We start from the raw sequence: 16690 nt of genomic DNA on the forward strand, positions 1-16690 counted from the left end.
GCTGCGGAGAGCTAGGAGGGGTTTGGTGCGTGTTGTTAGTCTACAGAGCCTGAGGTGGAGTGGGTGATGTCCAATCGGATTGATATGGTGGTTGAGTGTGGATTGGGGAGCAGACGATGGTGTAGTGTGTATGAGGTCAGATGGTAGAGTAGGGCATGGGTGAGCATGCTGGTCTGTATGCGCAGGCGGCATGCTGCAGATGGCCAGAAGGGAGAGGGATATGAAGATGGAGGATGAGGAAAGGAGGTGCGTAGGCGCGGTGGGGTGTGTGCCAAGGGGCTGCATTTGTAGACAACAGATGTGCATGCAGGAAGTTAACACAATCGATAAGGGCCGCTAGGGGCAGGCAGTAACACAATTGAACAGGGCCGCTAGGGGCAGGCAGTTAACACAATTGAACAGGGCTGCTAGAGGGAGGCAGTAACATAATTAATCAGGGCCACATAACGTGGTAGTCAATTATAGTTGTAGAGCTGTTAACGTTACACTTGTGCTCGAGGACAGCACGGAAGAGGTGGCGTGAAACGCTACGCCTGAGATGTGACGGGGTCAGGAGGGCCATTGGCTTGCTAGCAGGGGGCTGCAAGAGGAAGGATTTTTGGAGTGGCGTGCGGAAGACTCACCTAAGTTCCATTGCGAGTGGAGGAGCGTGCGCAGGCAGCATGACGGCTCCTAAGCGCCTGTGGCGCTCTGTCAGCTCAGTCAGGGTATGTCATTATTTCCTTGGCCTTACTTCGTTGGCCGGCAATGCCTGCCTGCGATTCGGTGGCTGGCTATGAATATTGGCGAGCAGCCAATCGGCAGAGCTGAGGGCCAGGCGCACTGAGGGACAAAGTCAGGCAGGAGTGGGTTTCAGGGCGGCGGCCATCTTATTGTAGTATGCCTCATGAGAAATTCGGTAGTACACGCATTTTTATCAATGAAATAGCATGAGATGCTATTGATTCATGGACTAGCGCGTCCGCTGCAGATCTTTGGGCACAGCTGCTGTACAAAACGATCATCAGTGGGGCACAGAGGGGCTACAGGTCCATTTTACAATAAGCCTGCTAAATTACCTCGGAGGCTTCCTGGATGGGTGTGCTGCTCCTGCAGCACACGGCGACGGCGCTGAGGAGCTCCTGCTCCAGCGTCGATGCGGACGAAGTATGTACACAAGGAGAGGAACTTCAGGTCATATGGGAGTATGGACAAGTAGGCAAAGAGGAGTTAATAGTCATTTTCCTTGATCCAATGAATGTAATTATGCCTAAAGTGAGGGTATGTTTGGTCTGCCCTTAAGGCAGGGGGGAAGGGAGTACCAATGTTGGGCAGCTTTTACTGGGAAGCTATTACCTCCAGTTTTGGCACGTTAGGATCTGGGCACTGTGAGGAGGTTAGAATTCGCAGTTCTAGTCGGTCAGTTAGTGGAGTATCTCTTGAATCTGTCTATGAGGTAACAAGGGGCGGTGTTGTTAAGGCACTTGTGTGTGAGTGAGGCTACTTTTTGTGAGATTTTATCTGCGGAAATCTGGATTAGAATAAAATTAACAAAATTAGGGCTCTGGCCAAGGTAGTGCAACTAATGGTAGAGAGGAAAGGTTTGGCCGCTCTAATTAATTTGCAAGTGTAAGCTGTGGAGGAGGCCAAAGAGCTAACCTGTTTGTTGAAGGAGAGGGTGGCGTCTATAGCAATATGTGCTACTGTGCAAGACTGATATTGAGTGATGCCTCCAAACCAGCTTAAAAAAGAAGACCCAACCCAGTGACACCTATGAAAAGCACTGGATTGGGTTGTGCTTTGTTACAGGAAGGATATGCAACCTGTGTAGTAAATTAAGCTGAAGTTGCTTGAAACCATCATTACATGACATTTTCACAGGTAAAAAAAAAAAAGAAGTTCCTCCATTTCCAACAGACAATTCTTTACAAACATCCTTTCCGATTAACCTTCAGCAGTAGATTTACAGAGCCAAAGTAGATTGCCTTATAAATCAGCAGAAATTGTTTCCCCTCCCACCACCAATCGCAGTTCTAATTTTGTAGGTAACAAATGCGATTCTTTGGGCTCTTCAGAAAAAGTCCACTCAACTATTCCTATCAGCCTTGTCGGCCTAAAGAACCATGAAACACTTCCAACACGAATTCCAAACTGACCCCTCAGCTTTCAAATGGTGTGAAAGGACCACCCCCATGTTGGTCAGCCCCAGGTGTACAATCCCCATCTCAACCATTGTTAACATCCACCTCTTTGGCAGCTATCAAGAAGTGAGAGAAAGCCCAAATAGGGCAAGCTTCAGCATATGGTGCATTCAATTTCACCTTTTGGCAGGCTCTATGCCAGACCATCCCAGCTTAACTGAACATAATGAGCAACTAATGAGAACACAGATGACAGATAAAAACTTGACCTACAATGACACATGCCAAATGTGCTCCCTGTTCAACAAAATACATAGCAATACTAGCGTCAAAGAAAAATCTAAATTATAGTGCGAGATCAGTGATTGTCTCAACGCGGACAGGTCTACCAGTGAGGATGTCTTGTGGGAGGTCGTGGCAACAATAGCCTCCTCTTCCCTTATAAAGGACCTTCTGCCCATGAGAATTAGAAATGCAAAATGTTATTTAATTGTTGAGAACTAAAAGATGGTCTAGAGGCCCAAGCCTCTTTAGTGAAAGTTGGGCAATGATGTTTGCGTTTTCCTCCTTGTGTTGGACCTTGTCGAATACCCTCGTGTCCTCTTCTGAAGGCTTGGCTTTTTTTTTTTAAAGTCTTTAGTAGATATCTCCACTTTCCTCTTCGTACCTTTTGGCTTGTGTAGGAAAGAAGTCTTCTTGCCCTGTCCTTTCTTGTCCATTCTAACATTCATGGGCAAAAATGACAGCACTCATGAAGGTGTAAGCAAAGCATGCCATTTTTACCCTGGTCTTCCTGATCCATGTATATTTTCCAGCATTTTTGGCAGGCTCTAAAGAATTCGATTTTTCTAGTGCACATATTGCTTAAAGTTTCTCACATGTTAAAAACATGCTGTAAATCAGCACGCAGGGTCTCTGGTACACTCTGCCAGCAAAAGAGCTGAACAAAAGCCTAAAGGTCTTTCAGAAAAAGACCAATATTCTTTTACTAATTCGGTCATATGATTGAGAAAGCAGGTGCTCCACCCCAGAGGATCTCCACTAACATGAGGACAAGTAATCTGAACGCTGTCCTGCATCTAGTGCTTAGGAGTAGGCTGCCTGCAGTGCACCAGTTCACGTGGTACATACATAATTTCATGGCAAAAGTGTTACATTAGAGTAAGATTTTGTTTTCCGTTAAAAAATTTTATTTCACGTATGTAGCGCTATAGAAGATCAAATACTGGAGAGGTTTAATACTCTGAGACCTTAAACACCGCCAGTTGGTGATGTTTGGAGCCATCCTCAGTTTTCCATTGCATATGAAACATCCAGCATTTCTTTCCCATTCCAATTAATTTAGTCATAGTTTTTTAGTGCAAGGAAGCACATGGGAGCAACGAATCTGAAGTGAGAATGAAGGGAGAGACTGTGCTTGCCCCTACATAAAATGAAGTACGCTGTCTCTTAAAGAAATTAAAACATTAAAACAAAGATCACTAAACATACCCAAAGGGTGCACTGGGGGGTGCAGGAGTAAAAGGAAGCTTTCCGACTTGCAAATATCTGATATTTGCTGCAAACATTTGTACAGTGCAGAATAATGTTTTCTCCAAAAAAAGCAGCAGATACTTTTGAATTCAAAGTATTGGAATGCTATTCTGAGAAGACTAGTTTACACCATGTTTCTGGGAAAGCATAGTGCTTACTGCAGGATAATTCACTTTGCTCTTAACATGTCCTATAAATAAGGGGGCTTTGATATGAAAACGTAGGGCCAAAGTAATTTGATATTGAAATGCCTTCGACTAGACAGATGTTAGGCATGCCACCGCTCAAAAATGACTATTTTGGTAACAACTATGATTCAAATTAAGGCCAGATCCTATTACTAATGGGTACAAATTCGGGAAAGACTGCAATACAAAAGATAACAAATTACATTGTCAAGGACGTGTTTTGGAGTGTTTTCATCCACAAGGCACTCCATTAAATGTTGAGAAGTTGAAGTAATCGGGCCCTTTATACATGTACTAACAGAAAATGGTATAGAATGAGATTACCAGAACATGGTCAGAAGACAAACATTTTAACATGAAATTAACAAAAACTGAGATAAATGGGTAATTCCTGAATGTCACAATGATTTTCCATATGAAGAGCAAATAACACTGCATTCCTCTGGGATCATCTGCTGGTTTTACTAAACTGAAATGGCAAATAAGCAGTAGATTTTTTTGATAAAGGCCTTGAAATAAAAGTGTGTCAAGATTTGACAAAGTAAGGGTTACAATTTCTGGACATGTATAACACAAGCTTAAAGTAATCAATGTTTACAATGTCGCATCAGTTTTACAAATACCTTACTCCACCACAGTCAGCAAAAAACATACAATTATATATCTGCTTGGGTACACCAGTCTTCTCATTGGTGTTCAAAAGTACCTTGGAGTTAGTGAGTCATGTATCAAACGTTCATTGCATCAGAGTCAGACAAGCCTTTCTGGCAGAAAAAGATTGATATCATTAAATCAAAAACATTTTACCTTAATTTCCAGCGGAATATCAAGGTATGGGTCGAATGTATCAGAAACGCCATTGCAGTTCAAGCACTTAACTGTAATAAAGATCATTTTAGACATCAGCAAACAAAGGTTACATCAGAATCCATACGACTATAATTTAACTTATCTATAAAATCCAACAATTTAGCATTGTGATCTCAACATTAATTTTAAAATACCTCTGGAACGGAGGTAGCCTCCAAATATTTGAGAAATGAGGGTTGTTGCTTGGGTATATCTATCCAACCTAAAATGAAAAAAATGAAAAGTCGAATTAAGAGAAATGTTCAACAGAGTGGATTGAAAAAACAATAGTTGGTGCCATTTAGTTCTTAATTAAACCTGATTAACAAACGTTGCTACAAACAAATAATATTGTCTCTCCAGGGCAAATATTGCATTATCTCTATGTACTAAGTCAAGGTGCTTAATGAGTCGCAAGACAAATCCAATACATTTTTAGTTTTTATTATAACATGTGTTACAAAAACAGGTAATTTTGGATTGCAGACTAGGTGGGATCCCTGTGTACATTATTCTCAACATTTGAGGGATCACCCAACTGCCCTAGCTCAGTCTCTGCTACTCAGGTCTGCTCCTGATCTCATTTGCTTCCTTTCAAATACCATTCCTCCCAAAACGACCACTTGCCTCTTCTCTCCTCTACCCTCCTACCTCTCACTTCTCTTTGTCCCTCTCCCTCGCTCTCACACATCTGTTCAACCACTCCCCATGTCATCAGCGGAGTGGGTGGAAAGACGTAGGCCTTCAGCCCGGTCCACTGGAGGTGAAATGCGTCGCCCAGGGAGCCGGGGCCCTCTGCCTGCCAGGCTGCAAATTGGGGGCACTTCTTGTTGTGCCATGTGGCAAAGAGATCCACCTGGGGGTGACCCCGCCTCTTGAATATCTCCTGAATAACAAGGTTTTTTTAGCTGCCACTCATAATTGTCTGCTCCAAGCCTGCTGAGCATGTCTGTTTCCAGGTTGGATTCCCACGGGCGGTGGACTGCCGTAAGGTAGATGTCGGTTTCCAAGGCCCACTCCCATATGCTGATTGCCAGTCTGCACAGAGGAGGGGATCTGGTGCCTCCCCACTTGTTGACGTATTACATGCTGGTCGAGTTGTCCGTCTGGATGAGGACAACCTTGCCCCTGAGAAGTGGTAGCAATGCCCTGAGCGCCAGCCAGATGGCGTTCAGCTCTAGCCAATTGATGTGGTATTCCTGCTCCTGTCGAGTCCAGGTGCTGTGAACTGAGAAATGTCCAGGGTGACTCCCCAGCCCTCGAGCAAGGAATCCGTGGTGACGGTGGCCTGCGGAGTGGGCGGCCAGAAGGGCTTGCCCATCCGTAGGTTGCAGTCTCTGGACCACCAAGTTAGGTCTGGGTGGAGAGATGGAGGAACGTTGATCATCTCAGATTGAGAGCCCCGCTCCTGGTTCCATGAGGCCAAGAACTGCAGCTGAATCCTCCTCATCCTTAGTCTTGTGTGCGGGACTGCTAATAGGACCGCTGCCAATAGACCCAGGAGATGTTGGTAGAACTATGCCGAGGTCACTTCTCTGCTGAGGAAGTGGGTGGTGGCCCTCTTGATGGCTGAGATTTTGTCCTCCGAAGGGAATACCTTCTCGGAGCACGCATCCCAGATGAGGCCCAAGAATGTCAGAGTCTGCGTGGGCTGCAGCAGATCGTGCAGTGTGTTCATGAGGGCATGGGAAGAGTGGTGAACCGCTTCTGGGGATGTAGCCCTGACAAGCTAGTCGTCGAGGTATGGGTAGATGTGGAGGGCCTGCACTCTGACGAGGGTCTGCCACCGCATTCATGAGCCTGGTGAAGACCCTGGGGGTCGAGTTGAGACCAAGCAGAAGGACCTTGTAGAGAGGCGTAGACAGGGTAGGCCCTGAGCGGGCAAGGCCCACTCAAAATCTTTAAATGCCCAGTCAGCATCACTGTGTGGACATTTACAGATGTTAATGTCTCTGCGTGGGCCCAACTACATTAGCTTCAGGCCCGACTTGTTAGACAATCCTGGCTACGCCTCTGACCTTGTATAAAAGCTGGCGTAACCATCTTGAATTTTTGCAGGGGTAAGGAGAGGTTGAGGGTGGAAAGGTCCAGCACAACTCTCAGGCCCACCTTGTTGTTCTTCAGAATGGAGTAAAAGCCAAAGCCTTGCTGGGAGGCTGGGACTTCCTCCACTGCCTGGCTCTCTACGACCAACCGGATCTCCGCCAAAAGAGATGCTGTCCCAATTTGTATGGGAGGAGGGAAGAGAGGCTGGGATAGGGTGGCGGTCCCCTGTGAATACTACAGAGAGGATCCAGGGGTCCGCGAAATTATGGTGCAAGAAATGTACATGGAGAGCAAGCCTGCCCCCGACCGGAGACACGCGGAACCGAAGGGCGTGTCATGCCTTCTTTCCCTCGGAGGCTGTCGCGGAGGAGGGGGACTGGAAAAAGCCCTTACTTCGCGCCCCCCTCCCCTTTTTGTTGCTTGTGCCGGTTCTAAGACGGGGAGAGGTCCAGCCGCCTGGATCTCAGTTCCTGGAAGCCGCGGAACCCTCTGCACGTACAACTACTGTCGGAGCGCTGCTGAGATTGGGTGTACGATTTGGGCGTGGTCTTTGTCAGGATGGATAAAGACTTGGCTGTTTGTGAGCGGTTTTTCTTTTTGTCCTGCTCTTTGTCCGTGGAGGAGTGGAAAAGGCCCCCAACCCTCGAACGGTAGATCTAATACGCATTCCTGGACACCCGGGTTGAATTTTGTTGCCTGGAGTCAGGCTGTCCTTCTCATGTCCATGGCGATACAGATGGCATGGCTAGAGGTGTCAATATGGGCCACGGTGGATTCCATGAGGTCATGCGCCACAAGCTTGGCCTCGGCTAGCCTCGCCTTAAGGCGTGATTGGCTCCGAGTGGGGAGTTACAGGAGGAAGTCCGCAATTTACCGCCATAATCTTTGGTTGGCGGCAGCCAGCATGGCATCGCCGTTGGCCTGACGAAGATGCAAGGACGCGTTGGAATAGAGCTTCTTGCCATACGCCTCCAAGATCTTCTCCTCCTTGCCTAGCAGCGCCGCTGAGGACGACTGAGGCTTGGAGTATTGTGATGCCGCAGTGATCACCGAAGAGTGTGGCTGAGGATGGGCCAAGAGCAAGAGTATATCCCTCTCCACGTGCCTGTTCTTGCCATCCAGGCGTCGATTGACCGGCTGGGCAGAGTGGGGTTTGAGCCAGCCCTTCTTGGCCAGAAGAGTACATCAGTTTGCAGTGGAATCCCATTTTGACAGAGTGGAGTCGCGTGAGGACTTCCGCCAGATGCCCCTCTGCAGGTTGCTCGACCTCGGGTTGGGGTAGGCCGAGATACTCCTACAGCCCAGCAAGACGTTCGTGAAGGCCCTGGCTGAGGATGGCGTGTCCAGATCCTCCTCCTCATCTGTATCCTGTGGATCAGGGCATCCTGTGGAGGAGGAGGAGGAGGAGTAGTTGGCGCCAGAGGCTGGGGTACAGGGACCACGGCTGGAGGCTGAGGAGGCGGCAGAGGCTGGTACGGAGCCGCCTCAGGAGATGGCTGCGGAGACGGAGGAGGCGGCTGCGCCGTGGCCTGGGGCACCAGCGGAGGCGTCTGTGGTGCCACTAGCATCGCGGGAAGGACTTCTCTGATGCGTCTTTGGGGATAACCCCCATCCGAGATGACTTCATGAGGCCGAGGAACCTCGCGAAGAAATGCTCTTCACTGGCCGAGGAGGTGGCAGGTGATGCTGATGGGGTAGCAGGGAGCTGCTGGAGCCGCTGTGTTCCATGCCCATATGGACGCAAAGGAAAGCTGTCCTGCGCAAAAGAGGGGTAGGCTTTAGGCCACATACCTGGTTGAGGCCAGTCCCACCTTGACACTTTCTTCGCTGAATTCCTGGAATGGCGTTGGACGGGTGCCACTGTCTGGCGCGCCGGCGGCACTCTTGTCGAGCTGCCTGCCACGTGCCTGCAACGTGCCTGCAACGTGTTGCTCGGCCCGGCCTCCTCAAAGACTCTTGCGTGTGGATCACGAGGCCTACTTGTTCTTCGAGGGGATTGTGTCCTCCGACGTATTCCACATCTGTGACAGACTCCCAAAGCAGTACCAATGTATGGAGGTGGGAAAAGAATTTACAAATTTAGAATTTTAGAATGCCTAATCAAATTGCAGAATATAGGACTGCCTTACCAAAGGCCAAATCCTGCCCAGGGAATAGTGTCTCACAAAGGTATGGACATAAGCCCATGTGGCTGCTTCAAATATACTGTGAATTGGAACGACCTCTATAGAGCCGTGGAAGCAGCCACACCCCTAGTAGAGTGAGCCCGTAAGCCTACTGGAGGGTCTTTATCCGCCAAACGATAACACTCAGACATCGTCAAAATGATCCATCTGGACAAGGTCTGCTTGGAAACCGCCTGACCTAAACGCCTTCCAGCATAACCAACAAAAAGCTGATTGTCCACTTTGACCCGGGAGATCCGTGAGAGATAGAAACTCAAAGCTCTCCTAGGATCCAACCTATGGAGCCTCTCCTCTTCCTTAGCAGGATGCAGAGGAGGATAAAACGCCGGAAGAATCACCTTCTGGCTAAAATAAAATTCTGACACAACCTTCGGAAGAAAAGAAGGACGAACCCTAAGGACAACCCTGTCCTTATGGAACACTGTGAAAGGTGGCTTGGCGGAAAGTGCCTGCAACTCACTCACTCTGCGTGCGGAAGTAACCGCAACTAAAAATACAGTCTTAAATGACAACAGTCGCAACAGGCAAGAATGTAAGGGCTGAAACGGACCTCCCATTAGGAACTTTAAGACCAAATTGAAATACCATCCAGACACCTGGAAAGACGACGGCGGAAACACATTAGTTAGCCTTTTTAGAAACTGAGAAATTAAAGGAATCTTAAAATAAGAACACTCCTCAAACGAGCGCTTAAATATGGACAGCGCCGCCAGGTAACCCTTAATGGTACCCACGTGCAGGCCCTTGTGGGCTAAAGAAAGCAAAAAAGACAAAACCAAAGGAATGGAACATTGAAAAGGATCCACATTCTGTACCCTGCACCAGTCACAGAACTTTCAGCGACGGCAACGGTACAGGGATTTCGTTGCGGGCCTTCTGGCCGAAAGCAACACCTCCATCACGTCTTCAGGGAGGTCCCAATCCTTATTTGCATTTTATACCTCAACCTTTCAGATACCAAGCATGAAGGCTGATGGACTTCACCTCTGGATGGACTTGACCTCTAGATGGGGAACCAGACCCCCCTCCCGTGAGAGCAGATCGTCTCGGTAGGGAAGACGGCGTGGAGGGCAGATGGACATGTCTAGAAGGTCCGGGTACCACGCTCTCCTGGCCCATGCCGGAGCAATGAGGATCCTTTGGGAACCAAACCTCCGTAACCTCCTCGACACTTGCGGAATGACGGGGACAGAAGGAAACGTGTACAGCAGTGGGAAGGACCACTCCACTACGAACGCGTCCCCTAAGCCTTCTCCTGGAGGAAATTCCTGCAAGCAGAATCTTTCGCACTTCCGGTTGACACTGGTGGCGAAGAGATCCACTTGTGGGGTTCCCCAAAGGGCGAAGATCTCCAAAAGAACTTCCTGAGCCAGCTCCCACTCGAGAGACCGTGCTCTGCCTGCTCAGAGCGTCCGCCGCCGCGTTTTCGTCTACGGCAAGATGAACTGCCGAAATCGAAATCTCCTGCTGGATGGCCCAGAACCAGAGCTGCATCGCCTCCCTGCACAACAGGAGTGAACCTCCCCCCCCCTTTTTTGTTGAGGTAGTGCATGGTCACTGTATTATCCGTCATAATCAGGACATTCTTCCCCCGCACAGACGGCAGAAAAGCCTTCAGGGCCAGCCTGACAGCCCACAGCTCTAACATATTGATGTGCAGTCTGGACTCCGACGGAGGCCAACTGCCGCTGGCTGTCAGCTCTTTGGCATGAGCTCCCCATCCTGTGAGGGATGCGTCCGTCACGATCTTCACCTCCGGCCATGGTTGCCAAAACGGAGCACCCGTCATCAGATTTCCTTCGACGGCCCACCACAGAAGATCCTGTACGACCGAGGGCAGAATCTGAATGTGATCCGACATCCTGCCAGTGCACTGCGACCACTGCATCTTGAGAGCTCACTGCAGAGATCTCATCCGCAGACTCGCCTCTGGCACCAGAAAAATGCAGGATGCCATGAGGCCGAGAAACCTCAAGAACTCGAACGCCGGGAGACTCTGGGCACGTTGAAATTTGTCCACCATCTGCAGAATGTGACAAGCCCTCACCTGGGGAGGCAAACACTGCCCCAGGGATGTGTCGAGCACTGCTGCGATAACTGGAGCCGCTGGGTAGGTGTCAAATGTGACTTCTTTAAATTGAGGGAGAAGCCCAGCTTGTGAAGGGAGTGGCAGGTGACGTACAGATAATCCAGGACTTGCTCGGGAGAGTGCGCCCTGATCAACCAATCGTCCAGGTAGGGGTAGACGTGAATCCCCCCCTTTCCTGAGATACGCTGCCACCACCACCATCAGCTTGGTGAACACCCTCGGGGGCGGAGGTCAATCCGAACGGCAGGACACGAAACTGAAAATGCGAGTCGCCACCCGCGAACCTCAGGTACCTCCTGTGCTTGGGATGAATCGGCACATGAAAGTAAGCATCCTTGAGGTCGAGAGACACCAACCAATCCTGAAGTTGAAGGGCCCGGAGGACTTGAGAAAGAGTAACCATCTTGAACTTGTCCTTCCTGAGGAGCTTGTTCAAACCACGCAAGTCCATGATGGGTCTCAAGCCTCCGTCTTTTTACGGGATCAAAAAATATGGGGAATACCATCCCTTGTTCCTCTCCGCTACAGGCACCAGTTCTAATGCGCCTTTCTCCAGCAGGGACAGGATTTCCTGCGCAAGGAGTGGATCCGGACGCTTCAAAGAGAGCTTCCCCGGTGGATTGTCGTGAGGCCTCTGCCGAAAGGGAAGACAGTAGCCGTGGGCTATGATCTCCAGAACCCACACATCTGAAGTAATGGCACGCCATTCTACAAGATGCTGCGCCAGCCTTCCCCCAACCGGCGAACCATGGGACATGGCCTCATGACTGAGGGCAAAGAGGCAACTGCCCGAGAGGCTTTGGCACCTCGAGTACCTTGCTTTCCACCTCTGGTACTCCTACAGTGGCCCCTTTGACTGGAAGCTCTCTCGATCTACCAAAGGAAGAGTAATACCGAAAGGAACCTCCCCTCCACTGCTGTCCCCTAGGTTGAAAAGGCGGAGGTTGGCGTACTGCAGCGCTCAAAGACTTCGCTGCAGCTTTGGAGGTCTGCAACCTCTCAAGGCTCTCGTCAGCCTTGCTGCCAAAAAGATGGACACCATCAAAGGGCCTGTTGAGAAGCCAGGATTGCACATCAGGAGCAAACCCCGACTTCCGCAACCACGCACACCTGCGCATCACGGTGCTCGCCACCATGGGCCGGCTGACACAGTCTGCCATTTCCAGACCCGACTGAACGGATTCACACATGGCATCCTTGCCATCTTGGACGAGGGCTAGAAAACCATCCCGTTCCTCCCCGTCGGGAATATGTTCAGCCGCCAAAGATGCACAATTCCACAGAGTGTGAGTGAATCTTGCCAAGCCACAAACGGAGTTGGCTGCCTTTAAAGCCATACCTCCAGAAGAAAATACCTTCTTCGCCCAACCATCAAAGCGCTGGTCGTCCCTATCAGGAGGGATGGTAGGGTACGCAGCCTGCTTCGCTGGGGCCGTAGCCGCCTGCACCACTAAACTCTGTGAATTGGGGTACGTTGACAAGTAGCAGGGGGTCACTACTGGCTGGACGGTATTTTTTCGGAAGCGACTTATTCACTGACGGGAAACTCTCCGGAGCAGTCCAAGCCGCCGCCACCCTTCTTTGCAAAGCCAAATGAAATGGCAACACCGGGTCAGTGGGTGGACCTTGGTCCAGGATATCCATCAGGTCCTCCTGCAGAAAATCAACAGGTAGAGCAGACCACCCCAAGTACTCAGTCACCCTCGACATGAGACGCCTATACGAGGATTCGGCATGTGTACCGGGCTCAGGCCTACCAAACTCAACCTCCGGCGAGGTGTCAAGACCACTGGCGTCATGTAAGGACTGACATAGGTCTTCCATTTGACTGTGACCAGACAACAGATCATCAGGAACCTCAGGAGGCACAACCCCCTCCTCATCTGACCCTTCTTCCACCTCTGAAATGTAATCCAAAGGCTAGAATAAATCCATCCTGGGGGGATGACCAGAGAAGGGCTCAAAAACAGGCCTCACTGACTTACTGAGAGCCTTACGCTGAGTTTCCACAGCTCGATGGGGCACCTCCGGTAAATTCTCCTCAAAAGGCGTCGAGGGCGCAGATGGAATTGGCGTTGCCGTCGACCAAGGCGCCGATGACTTAGACAACTGCTTCGAGGCGGGAGCCCCGAGAGTGTCCTTTGACGGCCTAGGCGCCAATGACTTCTTCGGAGTCTCGGGAGAGTCCCTCGACGGGGGGACATCATCATCTGCTGGTGGAATGCGTTCCATTAGGTCCTGCGACGAAGACTTGGTGGGACAAGTCACCCGCTGTTTGAAGTAGTCCTCGTACTAGGACAGGGAAGGCGACCGGTGACGGCACTTCCGAGAATGGCTTGAAGAGGCAGAGGAATGGCGGGACCCACTCGGACACCAAGACCCCCTGGACTTACGCCGAGAGTCACCCCTCCCCCTCCCCCCCCCCCCCGAGTCGTCGGTCAAAGGCCCAGCAGATTTCAACTTACGGGTTTTAGATACCCTACCTACCAATAATTTCTTCTTCCGCTCCTGCAAGGCCTTCGATGTCAAGGACTGGCAGTCATCGCAGTCGTCGGTGGCGTGGCTTTCGCCGAGGCACCAGAGGCAGACGTCGTGCGGGACATTTTGGAACTTCAGTCCCGACACTTTTTGAAGCCCGATTTCGGGGTAGAAGAAGAAGACATTTTCTTAATTCAAAGTATGAGAACCGAGCGCGCCGAGATTCTGAAGCGAACACGTTCGCGGAAAAAATGGAACTGAGACTACAGGCACCGTGCATCCTAGATATAACATCCGGTGACGTCGACCCTCGATAGAGGCCCTCGAGGGACAGCGTATCGACGTCATCGACGCAGGACGCCTACGCCGAAAATACATTCCGAGGCAGCACAGCTGTGGTCATTACTATCATAGATGTAGAATACGTCGAAGGACACTATCCCCTTGAAACTCATCATGGGCTCCCCAGCCAAAATCAATGCCCTGCACTACGACTACTTATCAATCACCATTGATGGTACTCTCATTCCAGTCTTCAAGCAGGTTAAAACCTTAACTTAACAATGTCTAAACACGTGAATGCACTTTCCTCAGCCATTTCTTACACATCCAAACTGATTGCCTTAAGTAGACAATTCCTCACGCCGCACAACTTTACTACCCTAGCCCGGTCGCTCATTTTATCGAAGTTAGATTACTGCAATATACTATTGCTAGGCACCTCAAACACCAACTTGGCCAAATTACATTTGCTGCAAAACAAAGCTCGGTGAGCAGTCCTTGGGCTAAAACAATAAATAAATAAAAAATAAAACAAATAAAATCGGACCATATTTCAACTACCAGGAGGGAAGCCCACTGGCCACCCATGAAAGCCAGAATCATATTCAAAACACTCTGTCACCCATAAATGTAAAAGAAGGCACCCATATATCTCAATAACACCGTCACCCTGTTGATATCGCCTTATTACAAGAAACTCACCTAACAAAAGAAAAGCAGCAAATGGTGGGAAGGAAATGGAAAGGAACCACCATAGGAGCAACATACTCGGCATACGCCAGAGGGGTTATCACGTGGATGGCACTGCATGTCCCCTTTAAGCTGTTACAGTCTACCATAGAGCCAGATGGGAGGATGGTGCTGATAAGGGGCTTGGTGGAAAATAGAGAATTGAGTATCATCAACACGTATACCCCGAACCAAGACACAGTAGGCTATTTTAGGACCTTATACAGCAGGATCAGTCCATACATGGGGGGGCAGTTATATGGGGAGGAGACTTTAATTGCACATTGGATCACAGAGTGGATAGATCGGACAAGAAAATAGAAAGGCCCACCCCAGCGGCTAGAGCCCCCGAGGACCCTATTGAGAGATTTTCACCTAGTAGACATATAGAAGATGCACCACCCACAGGACAGGCAATATTCTCACTATTTGGCCCCACAGGACCTACATACACGGTTAGACTTTTTGCTACATCGGAGTTGACAGGGGAGCTATCGCGATCGGAATACAAAGAGTTCTCTCAGACCACTCGCCACTGATTATAGCGTGGCAGTATTCGCCACCCAGAGCACAGATCCCGACGTGAAGACTTGGGGCCGAAGCCTTAAAAGATAGTGTTTACGGAGGACCTGAAAAAAGAAATAGTAGAATATTTTTAACACAACACCAGGAGTGTAGAATCAGCTGGCACATTATGGGAGGCATTTAAGGTGGTGGTGAGGGGAGCAGCAATATCTAAATACAAAGGGCTGCAAGGTGGGATAACACGAAAGTTACACGAAGCAGAGAAGAAATTAGAGGAAATTATGCGGACATTCACCTGAGGAGACTGGAACTATAAGACAATTGCAACAAGATTGTGGGGAATGCTGGGAGAGATTGTGCAACCTGAACTATAAAACATATGTAGAAAGACAGCATGCAGGGGGAGATGAGCCGGGCAGGCTGTTGGCATGGTTACACAAGTGTGAGACGCCCAGACAAACAATTAGAGCAATATGGGGGAAAAAGTGACAAACACTCGATACTCAGGAGGGAGTGAACAATGGCTTTGTAGAGTTCTACCAGCAACTGGATAAGGACACTGGTGGAGGGGAAGAGATGGATGTAATAGACACATTGAAGGATATTGGCCTTCCCAAACTGGAGAAATCAGAGAGAGAGAACCTAGAGGTCCCCATAACCTTATAACTAGAAGCTATGATTAAGCTTGTACCTACTAGTAAGGCTCCAGGGGTGGATGGACTCCCTAGTGAGTTCTATAAAACATACAAGGCAGAACTGCTCCCCCCATTGCTAGCAATGCTTAATGAAGCTTTAGAGAAAGGGGTACTACCAGAATCACTGAGGGAGGCGATTATCACCCCTCTCCTTAAGCCTAACAAGCATGGCTTGCAGGTCATATAGACCGCTATGCATGCTTAATTAAGATAGCAAGATACTCACGCCAGTGCTGGCGAATAGGCTGAGATCGGTTATTAATAAACGTATACATCCCGATCAGACCGGGTATGTCCCGTGTAGGAACATATCCAACAACCTCAGAAGGCTCCATCATATCACATCATTACATGCGGTGAAGGCCTTCGACTCTGTCAAGTGTCCTTGGTTGATGGCGGCCTTGAAAGAATATGGGATGGGGCCCATGTACTTGAGGTGAGTACAGCTGCTGTACAGTACACCACTGGCTCGAGTTAAGACTGGGGGGGGGGCGATCATCTCAGATCAGTGGCAACTCAGTAGGGGCACTAGACAGGGATGTCCGTGGTCCCTGATGCCGTTTATCTTAGCACTGGAACCCCAGGGGATATACTTGAGGCAACAATGCGGAGAGGTGGGGGATCAATACGAAGGAAGGGCTACACCTGATATCAATGTATGCATATGATATGTTGTTGTATTTAAGATACCCTGAAGAGAATCTACAATATATATTGGAAGCGATGGAGAGATACGCGATATTGTCTGGTAGAACAGTGAATCCCAAGAAATTATGTATATTTCCCCTAGGTAGATATAAAGGGATACCACGAGAGGAGCTGCTGGTATTACAAATACAATGGGAGATTGAGTCCTTTAGATACCTGGGGATTGATGCATATCATATGGCCGAGGCCGAATACAAACATAAGACAGAGAAGTCGGTGGCTAACATTGAACACAGTATGAAGTTTTGGGCCAAGCTCCCCC

The 16690-nt window shown here is 49.3% G+C and overlaps 1 protein-coding gene across 2 annotated transcripts in view; it reads right to left on the bottom strand.

The window, feature by feature from the left end:
* USP42 (ubiquitin specific peptidase 42) overlaps positions 1 to 16690 on the bottom strand; it is a 1198372-nt gene that overhangs the window by 820690 nt on the left and 360992 nt on the right. For both annotated transcript variants that reach the window (XM_069645631.1, XM_069645629.1), the window contains exons 6-7: positions 4846 to 4913; positions 4649 to 4719 (exon numbers count right to left, since the gene is read on the bottom strand). In XM_069645631.1, coding sequence (XP_069501732.1) covers positions 4649 to 4719; positions 4846 to 4913 — 139 coding nt within the window. The remainder of the gene's footprint in view (positions 1 to 4648; positions 4720 to 4845; positions 4914 to 16690) is intronic.

The sequence above is a fragment of the Ambystoma mexicanum genome, chromosome 2p (genome assembly GCF_040938575.1).
Source record: "Ambystoma mexicanum isolate Mex_15411 chromosome 2p, UKY_AmexF1_1, whole genome shotgun sequence".
Classification (NCBI taxonomy): domain Eukaryota; kingdom Metazoa; phylum Chordata; class Amphibia; order Caudata; family Ambystomatidae; genus Ambystoma; species Ambystoma mexicanum.